The following is a 14,510-nucleotide window of genomic DNA, read 5'->3' as shown; positions in this document are numbered from 1 at the left end:
TAATTCTACTCACTCTGGTAAACTGGCTGATAGGAATCGATCTCTTAACTGAGGGGGGATGGAAGCTGTCATAAGAAAGAAGTTGATTTCGATCAGTGGGTTTTGTATAGATACGAGTATCAAACCCTGTCTCGGTTCGTGTAACCAATACATCTAAGAAAGTAACTACTTGGAGATCAGCTGTCATCGTGAATTTAATGTCATTATGGGCCCCATTAATTGCCTCACGGAAGATGGCCAAGGAGTCCAGGTCACCCCGCCATAGGAGGAACACGTCATCGCTGTACCTCCACCAGGCACAACAGTGCCTAGTGAAGAGTACATTTTGATAGACATGCTCCTCCTCAAACCAACTCATAAAGGAGTTGGCATATGACGGGGCGACCTTGGACCCCATGGCCGTCCCCCGCACCTGCAAGTAATATTTGTCCCGAAATTGAAAATAGTTTCTATGTAGTATGAAGCTCAACATCTCCATGAAGAATTCTATTTCTGCATCACTGTACAAACAGTGATTTGTACAGTGATGCAGAAATAGAATTCTTCATGGAGATGTTGAGCTTCATACTACATAGAAACTATTTTCAATTTCGGGACAAATATTACTTGCAGGTGCGGGGGACGGCCATGGGGTCCAAGGTCGCCCCGTCATATGCCAACTCCTTTATGAGTTGGTTTGAGGAGGAGCATGTCTATCAAAATGTACTCTTCACTAGGCACTGTTGTGCCTGGTGGAGGTACATCGATGACGTGTTCCTCCTATGGCGGGGTGACCTGGACTCCTTGGCCATCTTCCGTGAGGCAATTAATGGGGCCCATAATGACATTAAATTCACGATGACAGCTGATCTCCAAGTAGTTACTTTCTTAGATGTATTGGTTACACGAACCGAGACAGGGTTTGATACTCGTATCTATACAAAACCCACTGATCGAAATCAACTTCTTTCTTATGACAGCTTCCATCCCCCCTCAGTTAAGAGATCGATTCCTATCAGCCAGTTTACCAGAGTGAGTAGAATTACAAATAATCCGGTGGTCTTGGAACAAGACTTAGAAATAATGTCTAGGAAACTTACAGATAGGGGATATCCGAATCAGCTAATACAAAAAAATCAACAGGCTGCTATGGAAGGGATTCTTGGATGTACATCAAGAGATCGGCGTTCTACAGGTAACAGATTAGCTTATGTATCCCAGTATAATTCTGCCAGTTCCAAATTTAAATGCATACTAGATAAACATTGGCACTTATTAAAAGATGCATATCCCTCAATTCCAGAGTTTCAACAAGGCCCTATGATGTCCTATCGCAGAGGAGCAACCATAGGGAGTAGATTAGTGAATGCAGACATACGGAAACCACCTAATAAGGCAATGTTTTGGGGTCCCAAGAAAGAGGGCATGTATAGATGTAAGGGTTGTGCCCAGTGTCGATTTGTATTGGTAGGTCCTGATTTCGACCATCCACATAGGGATCAGAAGTATCAAATTAGGGGTTACAATACGTGTGATACCAATTTTGTTGTATATATGCTGGTGTGCCCATGTGGGTTGGTCTATGTTGGAGAAACCACCCAGAGGGTGAAGGATAGGTTTTCTCAGCATAGATCAACTATACACGTGGGCAACAGATCATTGCCAGTCTCTAGACATTGTTTAGAACAAGGACATACATCAGAGGAGCTGAAATTCAGAGTTATCCAACACGTCCCACCTCTGAAAAGAGGAGGAGATCGTGTTCTAGCATTAAAAAGAGCAGAAGTTAAATGGATTGACAGGCTAGGGACTCTCAGTCCAAGGGGTCTAAATCGTGATTTTGACTTGCATTTATTTCTGTAAAGTACCCATTTAGGGTGAGTAGTAATATTTTGGGCAACTAATATTATTTTGTGTATATTTTTTCTTTATAAGTACTTTTGTATTTTTTTAAAAAAAATTTTTTTCTTTTTTGCCATTTCATCTGTCAACTTTTGCTTTTCATTTTGGCATAATTTGCTCAAACAACTACAATTATCAGATATAGTGAAAAATGCCCATGTAATTTGCTGTTACTGATATATTTCTTTCTTTGGTAACTATGGACTTTGCATAGTAACGGGAGGGTGGAGATATGTGGTGACTGACGTGCAGATCCGGCCTCCAGGTGAGGAAGCATCATCACAGTTACTTACCACGTATGCCCCGCCTAACGAGGAAGCAGAAAGTGTGTGCAATGGAGTCCTACACGCTACTACACGATACATACGCTTGAGAAAGGGAACGGATGTGTCCCGAAACGTCGCGTGAGTGTGGATGAATATAGCGTTTATGCTGGACTTTTAACAGATAAGTGTCTTGATACAAATGACGCTGCTACTATGTTGTGAAGAATGCCATTTTTTGATACATTTTAACAGGCTAATAAAAGCTATGTTTTAAATATGGAGTGCGATCTGGTTGGACCAATATATATATATATAAAAGCATGTGAAACCGGCACTCACCTTCGCCAATAGTCACTGAGGCCGGGTGCTAGCCAAGTAAAGCATACAATCCAAAAAATGAAGGAAGCACTCACGGCAAATTTTTCTTGAAAAAACTTTTTACTGGATCATGCAAACATCAACGCGTTTCGGTACCTCAAGGGACCGTCATCAGGATGACGGTCCCTTGAGGTACCGAAACGCGTTGATGTTTGCATGATCCAGTAAAAAGTTTTTTCAAGAAAAATTTGCTGTGAGTGCTTCCTTCATTTTTTGGATTATATATATATATATATATATATATATATATATATATATATATATATATATATATATATATATATATATATATATATATATATATATATATATGTGAAATGGCTCCCAACTCAAGCGGTCCTCAGTCCTGACGGCTTGAGTTGGGAGCCGGAACGTTGAAATAAAAAATATTTAATTTTTTTACTTTTCTATTTGGAAATTTATCTTATAACCTGCACCCAGGCATTGGAGATATATTTGGAGTGCTCAAGTTTGATACAGTAATAGTTGTTACCTCTCTGTAGAGTCCTGCAGCAGCTTAAAGGAGACCCCTCACCCAAAAAAATATTCAAAATCCTATTTTATCACATTCGTCAAGCAAAAATGAACTTTAATTACACTATATAAATTATTTGAATCTTGTTTCCTTCAGTCTCGGAATTCATAATTATAGCAAGCAGGCAGGAGCCATTTTGTGGACACTGTTATTAAAGGAATTGTTCAGTATAAAAATAAAAATTGGGTAAATAGATAGGCTGTGTAAAATTAAAAATGTTTCTAATATAGTTAGTTAATGTAATGTATAAAGGCTGGAGTGACTGGATGGGTAACAGAACAGAACAGAACACTACTTCCTGCTTTTCAGCTCTCTTGGTTTCCACTGATTGGTTACCAGGCAGTAACCAATCAGAGACTTGAGGGGGGCCACATGGGTCATAACTGTTGCTTTTGAATATGAGCAGAATGTGTAGGATCAATTGCAAACTCACTGAACAGTTATATCTCATGTGGCCCCCCTTCAAGTCGCTGACTAACTCAAAGTTAGAGAGCTGAAAAGCAGGAAGTTAAATTTTGGCTATTATATTAGACATCCAGTCTCTCCAGCCTTTATATACTACAGCTATGAATGCTTTAATAAAAAATAGAAATTGTATTTCATGTTTAATTTGAAAATGACTTTTATTATACAGATTTTTGTGTCTGGATGACAGGTCCACTTTTAAAAAGGGGGTCTGAGGGTTAGGTCTTATTATCTTATCTTATATTTTATATATATATATTTTACGCCCGGGATAGGTCAGGCTGAAGTTCTGGAATAAAGATTAATTTTGTATTTCGTAAGCCATGTTTTACTCTGTTAAACAAACATTTTATTTCTGTCCCCACAAACTTCTGACATGTCACTTCTGGTTTGCAACAAAAGCACTTACTGTTTAATGATGGTTAGCAGTGACGGATTGGGTTGTGGTAGTGGGTAAAAATGCAGGTTGTGGTTTTCAAGAACTGGACCCCCACAAAACTCTAATTGTCAACACTACATAGTAAATGCATAAGATTGCTCTTTTAAAAGAAAGGGCAATAAAGACATAGAAAAACCAACTGTATCACAGCTTGTCCTGTAGTTAAATGCTGATGGTCTATATATATTGGCCTTGACGATACTGCTCTTATGTTCTGGCACACATTCCTGGTATTATCAGTGTAGCCTGGTATGAGTGCACATGCTGTAGCCCATTATAAACACTTGGTCCAACAAAGTGAGGCAGTCAGCCAAGAATGAGAAGAGCAGGCACAGATGTAAGAGGAGCTTTTGAAGAGGACAAATGAAATATCATAGGGTTCTGTACCTTAGCTCAAAGACTAATGACTATTATCTACAATTAACAATAACCATGTTTCTTTTGGGTTTGCCCTTTAATTGTTTCCTGTGGCACAGACTTTAATGAATCTAAATTGTATTTATGACTGCCCCATATAACTCTGTAGAGCAGTCATCACTTCATATCCAATTTACTAAGGGTGCACATAGCTCGGTGGCCACTTTCCACTGGATGCAGGAATTGGTTCAGAGGACTGCGAAGGTTAAGGGTGCAGACTAATAATTTCGTATGAAAAAAATACAGGTGATAATGCCAGCTTTCTTCTGCCCTGGAAAATTCAGCAAAGCAGCTTGACAAATAAAAATCTTAAAAATAGTGTGTATATATATATATATATATATATATATATATATATATATATATATATATATATATATATATATATATATATATATAGAACAAGAAGGATCAGCACTCACTGTATTGATATGAAGAAAAGTTTGCGTTTATTTATTTACATCATAAAACTTTGTTCTGACACTTCACCTTGGACTCATGACGTCATCTTTGGCGCCATTTTTCACTTATGGGGGGTGGGTATTTAAAGATCACATCACAGTTACACAGTATCCTTGAGAAAGGTCCCCAGGTGGGACCGAAACGTCGGATTATGATGTAAATAAATAAACGCAAACTTTTCTTCATATCAATACAGTGAGTGCTGATCCTTCTTGTTCTATATATCCTGTATTTGATCGTGCACCACGAACCTGTCTAAAGATTGGAGTGCTGGTACTGTGGGACTATATATATATATATCCTGAATCAGACGCTTGCATTCTAAACCAGTCTTCCATGAACGTGGGTGCTGGGTCAAAGTATTTATGTACAGTTCCAGTGGCGTAACTAGATATTACTGGGCCCCACAGCAAATTATTTTTCAGGCCCCCAAAATGTTTAGAGGTTGACTTGTTTCTCCAATATTTATTGAAATTGTATATGAATTAGGGCCTCATGGGGCCCCTATACCTCCTGGGCCCCCCTGCAGCCGCAGGGTCTGCTTCCTCTATAGTTATGCCCCTGTACAGTTCAAGAGGACCCGCACACCTTGGTTAGTGAACCAAAAATTTCTTTATTTTTCAAACTTGTGCATCCAACGTTTCGACCCACATTAGGGCGGCCCTAATGTGGGTCGAAACGTTGGATGCACAAGTTTGAAAAATAAAGAAATTTTTGGTTCACTAACCAAGATGTGCGGGTCCTCTTGAACTATATATATATATATATATATATATATATATATATATATATATAACAAAGCAGTGTGACAGCACTCCAAGGATTTACGACATGAACATCAGTTAAGCAAAAAGGTTTATTGTATCCGACGTTTCAGTTCCAGTGCGGAACTTTCATCAGGGAAGAAGTCTTCCCTGATGAAAGTTCCGCACTGGAACTGAAACGTCGGATACAATAAACCTTTTTGCTTAACTGATGTTCATGTCGTAAATCCTTGGAGTGCTGTCACACTGCTTTGTTATATTATTTCCTACGGATTAGCACCCAGGTTGTTACCCTGGCTTATGGTGTGCGCTCCCTAAGACTGTGTATATATATATATATATATATATATATATATATATATATATATATATATATATATATATATATATATATATATATATATATATATATATATATATATATATATATATATATATATATATATATATATATATATATATTTATTTGTGGGTATATACTAAAAAATATGGCTGCTTAAAGGAGTAGGAAAGTTACAGAGACAGTTTATTGCCAATAGATTAGATCACAATGGTGCAACCAGAATGCTATACACACATGGGATCCGTTATCCGGAAACCCATTATCCAAAAAGTTCCAAATTACTGGAAGGCTATGTCCCACAAACTCCATTTTAATTTCAAATAATTCTAAATATATATATTTTTTTCCTATATTAATAAAACATTACTATACTCGATCCCAGCTAAGATATAATTATTGCTTATTCAAGGCAGAACCATCCTATTGGGTCAATTAATGTTTAAATAATTTTTTTAGTAGACAAGGTATGGAGATCCAAATTACAGAAAGTCCCCTTATCTGGAAAGCCTCAGGTCCAGAGCATTCTGGATAAGGGCCACTCCATTGCTGGTAATATCAATCGCTGGCGGTATGTCCAACTGATCACTAAATCATGCAAAGTTTCCTCTGGAGGTGACAAATATTCCCATGTGTCACTGCCATAACAGGTCCCATAACTGTATTTATTGTGTAGAATGCTTTACCATACCTGAGTAAACAACTCTAGAAGCTTTCGCTGTTTGTAGTTTAGGATATCAGCTGCCATAATAGCTTGGTGTGACATCACTTCCTGCTCTCTCATAGCTCTGGGCTCAGATTACAGCAGGAAGGGGAGAAGTGAGGGGCAGAGGGAGAGAGGAGCAAACTGAGCATGCTCAAGCCTGTGCCCTGGAGACTTAAGCTGAAAGAAGTAAGTCTGATACAGAAGCCCATGTGTACACAAAAGAAGGAAAGAAAGTTGTGTTTTTTTCTTTCTGATAAAGCTTATGTAGTTTCAACCTTTCCTTCTCCTTTAAATATTGTGTCTGGGGTAATTACAACCTGATTTTTCTTTTTATACAATATACACATTTAATTTTTTTATTCAATTGTAGTTGTTTTAGATAATTCCTGGGAAAAAAGCTGTTAGTTTACTCTCTACAGTGACATAATAACTACTGCCAGTCATTATCTCTGAAACTCCCACAATTTAGCTCTTTCCCTCTGGGGTATCTACAGTATATGGAATACTATTCATCTCAATTATAGTACCTTGCATCAGGTTACATTGTCCTTTGCTACAGAACGGAGTTTAGGGTTTCATTAAAAACATCATTGATAACGCCATCAGTAGAACAGCTCCTGAAAAATGTGTATCAATAAGACTTCTAGATCTCAGAAAAACAAATCAGAACTCACCACAAAAGGCATCTCCGTTTTGGTAATTCTTGCCATTCTGTGCATCGTCCTCATTTTGTACTGTAGATACATGCTTTGCCGAAGCACATCCCATATTTATCAGTCAGCTCCAGACTGACTGATCGGAAAAAACATTTCTAGTGAGACGCTGACAAGTGGTGCCAAAAACCCACGTACGTGTCCATCACTGCTGAACCTGTAGGTAAGAGCGAAATCTGTCAGAATAATATATAGAAGCCTCTTATTCTCTAGAAATGACAGGACATTTTTTTTTAAATTCAAAATATTCTTCTGATACTGTAGATCTTCACATTCTGTGTGCAGCAAGATGTCAGAATGTCAGCGCCTGGAAAAGCAGAATTCACTATCTATAAAACTAGTTAATAAAATCCGGCATGTAGCCCAGAGAGAGAGACTGCAGCCTGTGCTTCAGGCACAAAGAGATGAAAGAGCAGGAACCCACACTGTATCTGCCATTTTTTGTGTGCTTTTTTGTAAAATTTCCTCTTGCATCTGATCTGCCTCCTGACATTGCCTCTGTTTCCACACTGGGGGGAGCAGAATTGCTAAAACACAGTTCCTGTGATGTCAGTTGTGTAACATCTCAGGAAACATCCTGATGCACCTCCAGTTCTTTTATTTTTACTTTGCAAGGTAACTATAGCATGTGCTGACTGTCAGGCTTCCTTATGCATTGTTTACTTCCTGCTCAAAGGAGCGCTGCATTAATATCAGAGGAAAGCCCCCTCCCTGCCTAGAGCTGCAGCTCCAAGCATGAAACACTTATATACATATATAGTTTCACATACCTTCCAACATTTAAGTTTTTAGCAAATGTGGCAATTTATGTAATTTCAGCCACACCAAGTTGACAAACTCTTATCCCAATAGGTACCTCCACCTACTGCAAAAATAGGTTAACTAATCACTGCTCATTAATTTTGTAATCACTGTCTCAATGACCAATAATTTAAGTATACGCTGATGTTATTTTAACTGAATTATAATTAATGGGTAGCATGAAGTAAAAAGGAGAGCTCAGTGAATTACTGAGAGAATAAAAAATCAGTAGGGAAAAGTGGCTGAGAAAAGAGAAGATCAGTAGAGAAGCAGTTGGTTGCTGATAAGATTAGCAGGAAAGAAGTGATTTACTGAGAGACAATCAGTAGGGAACAAGTGAGTTACCAGAAGAAGAGAAAATCAGTAGGAAGTAAATTGCTAAAAGAATATCAATAGGGAAGAAGTGGGTTTGCCGAGAGAACAGAAGATCAGTAGGGAAGAAGTGAATTGCAGAGAGAAGAGAAGCTCAGTATGGAAAAAGGGAGCTGGTGAGAAGTGAACATCAGTAAGGAAGAAGCGATTTACTGAGAGAAGATCAGTAGAGAAGAGGCAAATTACTGAGAGAAGAGAAGATCAGTAAGTGAGTTGCTAAGAGATTAGTAGGGAAGAAGTGAGTTGCTGAGAGAAGAAGAAATTAGTAGGGAAGAAGTGAGTTGGAGTTGCAGAGAGAAGAGAAGATCAGTAGGGAAGAAGGGAGCTGGTGAGAAGTGAACATCAGTAAGGAAGAAGTGATTTGCTGAGAGAAGAAGAAATTAGTAGGGAAGAAGTGAGTTGGAGTTGCAGAGAGAAGAGAAGATCAGTAGGGAAGAAGGGAGCTGGTGTGAAGTGAACATCAGTAAGGAAAAAAGCTTCTTTTGGTGCAGTGGTCAGTGACCCATATTTAAATACTGTAAATTGTCAGAAGAGGAAAGCAAATAATTTTAAAAGAAACTATATAAACATTGAATGTTGCCAAGAATCGCCATTATATAACATACTGTTTTACTGTGGGTAAAACCAGTGATAGAACTCAGGCCCGGACTGCCAACTTGTAGATCATGTTGCTGCAATATGCCATAGACAATCACTATTCATTGGGCAATTTGGTGGCTGTTTGGGCTTCTGTGTACTTGAAATGCCAAAGCCTATTCTGAATCTCAGTCCAGACTCGATAGAACCAAAAAAAAGAGCTATTCATGTAATTATTAGTGAGGCTGGTATGTTCTTGTTCCTTCTACTAATAGTTTATACTCCTAGTAAGGGAATGCTAACTTATTATGCTTTAGGATCTGATCAGACTGAGCCATAATCCATTATTTGTTTCAATGGGCCCGGTACAAGACAGCAACTTTAAGAAGTTGGAAGGAAAATGGGCAGATTAAACCAGGTATTGCGCTACCACCAAAAGAAAAAAATATTGTCTATATAATATTTACAGATGGAGAGATAAGACCAGCACCATACCTTAGGAAGGGCAGCAAGGAGCATATCATTGGCTCCTGTCAAAACGGATACTACTATGTGTGAATGAGAAACCTTAGATGTTAAGTTTCTATACCATGCAACTTAGTCACCCATGTGACCCCAATCTATTATCTGCAATACCAGGAGATTAGCTATCCCTGTTGGCTATCCCTGGCTAAAAATGATCTACTGCCAAAGCTTATGCAAATATGTGTATAGCCTCAACAGAACATGAATACAATAACTGCTGTATTAATAAAAAAAAAAAAACCATTTTGAGATTTCAGAAATATTTTAGAACTGAAGCTTTCAGTGCTCAGTACAGTACACAACAGATTCATGTTTGAATACTCCCAAGCTGCAGAAATATACACCTTTCCACAACCAACAATTATTTATAGTTGTAATATGTAAATGTGTTCTCTGAAAGGCTCCCAGTTGCCTCTTTCTTTTATAAAAGTATTCTCCCATGCTCATTCCAATAAGCCCACACAGTGACGCAGTCCTAGGTAGCTAAAATCAGTATACATTCTGCCTTCAAGTTACTGCCAATAAATGTTGCTATGGCAACAACTAATTCATGACTATTTATTCTGCAGTACCCTCTATCAAGCCTACTGAAGTGTGTAACATGTCCCCCAAAGTCAGTGGTGGTGTAGGATGCTTATAAGTAGCCTCTTGCTTGAGGAACCTTGAATAGATTAGAACTTGAGGCTTAAATTGAGATCCTTAATCTCTGAAGCCTATTAGGTGCCAAAGACTTAAATAAAAGGAAGTTGTTACATATGGTGGCCATACCACTACCCTGTTGTGTTCAAGAAGTTCTATGATATTGACCTTACTGCCTGACAATTAGTGCATCTAAGGCCAACTTGGGAGGCAGTTTGGAAAGAAAGTCCTGAGATAGCTGCTTGAGGAACCTTGGCCAGGTTAGAATCTGAGTCTTAAATGGAGATCCATAATCTCTAAAACAAAATAGGTGCCAGAGAATGGAAAGTTAATCAATTTACTTGTTTTAACAAAACTGCAAACTTTAATGCAAGGAAGTTGTGACATATTGTGGCCATTTCTTACCCTGCTGTGTTCAATGAGTTTGGTGATATTGACCTTATTGCCTGACAATGAGTGCACCTAGGGTCATCTTGGGAGGCAGTTTGGAAAGAAAGGCCTGAGATAGCATCATATCCACAAATGTGTAGGATGTTACCAGTAGCCTCTTGCTTGAGGAACATTGAGAAAGTTAGAATGTAAGACTTAAATGGAGATCCATAATCTCTGAAGCCTACTAGGAAGTTGTAACATATGTTGGCGATTTCTCTACCCTATTGTGCTCAAGTTTGGTGACATTGACCTTACTGCCTGACAATTAGTGCATCTCGGGTCAAATAGGGAGGCAGTTTGCAGAGAAAGTCCTAAGATAGCAGTCAGTCCCTCTAGATGGATTATCCATGTATCCTCTGATGCCTTTCTCTTCAATATGTCTTAAGAGGCATCTTCAGATCTAGGAGCTGTACTCAATGCAGCTCTGCATTCCAGTATATGGGAAGATTTAACCTTGCTTCCCAGGGCATAACAGTTCTGTCTGGCAATCAGTAGGTGTGCTACAAGCAAGTGTCACATGTGAACGGTCTCTTAATAATCCTAGTTCAACACAAACGTCTGCACACCATTTTGTTAAATATACTGGTGCTCCTCAATCACTGGCTGCTTCCAGTCCAGTATAGTTCACTTTAAAGAAGGGGAGAAGGCTCACAGTTTTCTGCAAGGCAATAGCTCACAGAAAATTCAAAGGCATTTAGAAAATTCTGTGAGTCTTATCCCATTTTTTAGTTTCCCATCTCTTAAAGCAGTCTCCTCATGCATGTTTCAACCAATGATTTGCCTATTAGTCAATGGAAAGGAAACGAGGGAACATTTTTATGCCTGCAGTAGCCAGGATTTATCCCATGTGCGATTGCTTTAAAAGCCAAATACACAAGGCAATGTTACTAGTAAAGGACAAAGAAATGCTTAATTACTGGGAGCGCCAATTTGATAAGCACCCCCAATATTACGACCAACCTCAGATGCAAAGCTGGTGCTCCTGTGTGCTGAAAACTAGGGATGAAGCAAATACACGATTTTGGGATTTGGTTGAATCCAGAATCCTTTGGGATAGATTCTGCTGAGTTCTAAATCTGGTTGGGAAGGGCCAAAAAAAAAAAAACACATGCAGTGGGGTTTCTTTTTACTTCCTTATTTGTGTGACAAAAAGTCACGTAATTTTAAGAATTTGGCTTGGCCAGGCACTTGCATTTAAATTCTAATCCTGCTGAAAAAGGCAGAATCCTGAACTGAATTCTGGATTGAGTGCATCCCTAATAAAACTGCACTGGCCTTTGGTACTATTGTAAACTTCTGGTCTCCGTGATCCTCCTGGGAGTCGGGCATGCACAATACAACTAAATTATAATATAGCAACTGAAAGTCAAAGTTTTGCATACACAACCCATAGCAGTAGCAAGAATGACAGACAGTAGAGTGTGCTCCTTACAATTGTACCCTGGCCTAGTGGAATTTTCTTCAAAGAGGAGCACCAGCCAGGAGGTTAGACATTATAAACACTGCGAGTGCCAACAAATCACCACTTTTTTAAACGTTTCCATTCTTTTTTACCACAGGTTAAAGGTACAGGTATTAAAGCTATGAAGAAAGGCTGGCCACATTGGAAAAAGAATGGCTTCATGGGATATGATAACTATGTATAGACACATAAGGGGACCAGATCATCTCTCTGATATTATATGCACCAGTATATATTTCCAGAGTTCTCAAGGGTGTCCCTTGGGATTTACAGAAATGGTTTATACAGCATTTTATTTAGAAAGGGTCTAATTTCTTTCCAGTAACCAAGATACAAGGATACTTATACAGGTATGGGACCTGTGATCCGGAATGCTTGGGACCTGGGGTTTTCCAGATAACAGATGTTTCTGTAATTAGGAACTTCATACCTAAAGTCTACTAAAAAAAATCATGTAAACATTAAAAAAAACCAATAGGCTGGTTTTGCCTCCAATAAAGATAAATATCTTAGTTGGGATCAAGTACAAGGTACTGTTTTATTACTACAGAGAAAAAGGATTTTTTTAATTAAATTTGGATTATTTGGATAAAATGGAGTCTATGGGAGATGGCCTTTCCGTAATTCAGAGCTTTCTGGATAATGGGTTTCCGGATAATGGATCCTATACAGTATTTAATTTAGAAAGGGTCTGATTTCTTTCCAGCAACAAGAAGCAAGGATACTTATACAGGTATGGGACCAGTTATCCGGAATGCTTGGGACCTGGGGTTTTCCAGATAACAGATATTTCTGTAATTAGGAACCCCATATCTAAAGTCTACTAAAAAATCATGTAAACATTAAAAAAAACCAATAGGCTGGTTTTGCCTCCAATAAAGATAAATATCTTAGTTGGGATCAAGTACAAGGTACTGTTTTATTACTACAGAGAAAAAGGATTTTTTTTTATTAAATTTGGATTATTTGGATAAAATGGAGTCTATGGGAGATGGCCTTTCCATAATTCGGAGCTTTCTGGATAAGGGGTTTCCGGATAATGGATCCTATACCTGTATTAATACTGTCTGCAATATTGATCCAGACATTGCCCTTTTGGGAATCAGGATTTACCTGTTATAAAAGAAAATTGGAGACTGTGTCACATGGGGTTTATATGGCTTCCTCTGCATTGGCTACAATTAAGATTTACTGAATCTGATGGACCCGTAATCTTGTTTTCAACCTTAAAATATCAGCATATATTGTCTGAGCTGGGTTGTTCAAGTTGACCGAGCAAATGAACAAGTGACAGGGGGCTGCAAATTCCTGATGTAAATTTTACAAGGAAGGGTTGAGAGATGAAATTTCCACTGTAATCTAATGGGTTTGTAGGATGACCTGTCAAAACTGCCCCCCCCCCAGTGCCCTCATTGCACAGATAACTGACAGGAAAGTTTAAACCAACCAAGACAAATCTACAGGCACATATACCTTCAATGTATGGTCACATGGGAAGCACACACATCAGCATATGCACGCTAATAACACATTATTCCACCTTGTTTCCTTGTTTCCCTGGTGAGAACCTGTCAGGGTTATTTTCTATTCTCTTTTGCTTCCCTAGTGGAAAAAATTAGGTATAGTAGAATTTTAAGCCCTGGATGTTTTCAAAATATCAAAATATCTATTTTTTTTTAAAGCAATTCACAATACAAACATTATTTGAAGCTTGCTCCACTGCCTGCTTGGGAAAAGGAAAATAAAAACAAATTTAAATTATACTATTAGCAAGTCAGTGCCTATAGCAGATCAGTCTCAAGGGCAATGGGCAGATTCTGTGTTCTCTCTGTGTAATCAGAGGCGGAGAACGAGGGTGAGATACAGACAGCACAGACAAGCCATTATACAAAGTGGCAACCAAAATAAATTGACAATTACTGTCTGGAGAGATTTCCAGTACTGTGAATTTCAAAAAGATATGCCACTCCCCTGTGCTACCATAAAAACATGTTGTTCAAACAGAGAATAAGTTGCCCTTTGTACATAGCATTTAGATTACATGTAGTTCCCCTTAATTAGACAGTGAGTTATAATACATAGTAACACAGTAAGTTAGGTTAAAAAAAAGACACACATCCATCAAGTTCACAGTCTATATATATATATATATAACCTACCTAACTGATAGTTGATCCAGAGGATCATTCATGTTCCCTGGCTAATCATTGGCTGCCAATGAGATTACAGATCTATGTTATTATGCAAAATTGGTGTTATAAGATAATTACTTAACTACTCGACCTTTCCCTTAATTTCTGCGGAAGTACTTTTCTTAGTATTGAGCTGGTAAATATT

The 14,510-nt window shown here is 38.2% G+C and overlaps 1 protein-coding gene across 3 annotated transcripts in view; it reads right to left on the bottom strand.

Annotated features, from left to right (window-relative positions):
* The window catches only part of c1orf21.S (chromosome 1 open reading frame 21 S homeolog), a 73,123-nt gene that overhangs the window by 15,039 nt on the left and 43,574 nt on the right, over positions 1 to 14,510 (bottom strand). For all 3 annotated transcript variants that reach the window (XM_041591305.1, NM_001092038.1, XM_041591304.1), the window contains 1 exon segment: positions 7,328 to 7,523. In XM_041591305.1, coding sequence (XP_041447239.1) covers positions 7,328 to 7,421 — 94 coding nt within the window. In that variant the 5' untranslated portion in view covers positions 7,422 to 7,523.

Source organism: Xenopus laevis, chromosome 4S, assembly GCF_017654675.1.
Source record: "Xenopus laevis strain J_2021 chromosome 4S, Xenopus_laevis_v10.1, whole genome shotgun sequence".
Lineage (NCBI taxonomy): Eukaryota > Metazoa > Chordata > Amphibia > Anura > Pipidae > Xenopus > Xenopus laevis.
Note: the sequence above shows the minus strand (reverse complement) of the source record. Positions and strands in the feature narration are given on the sequence as shown.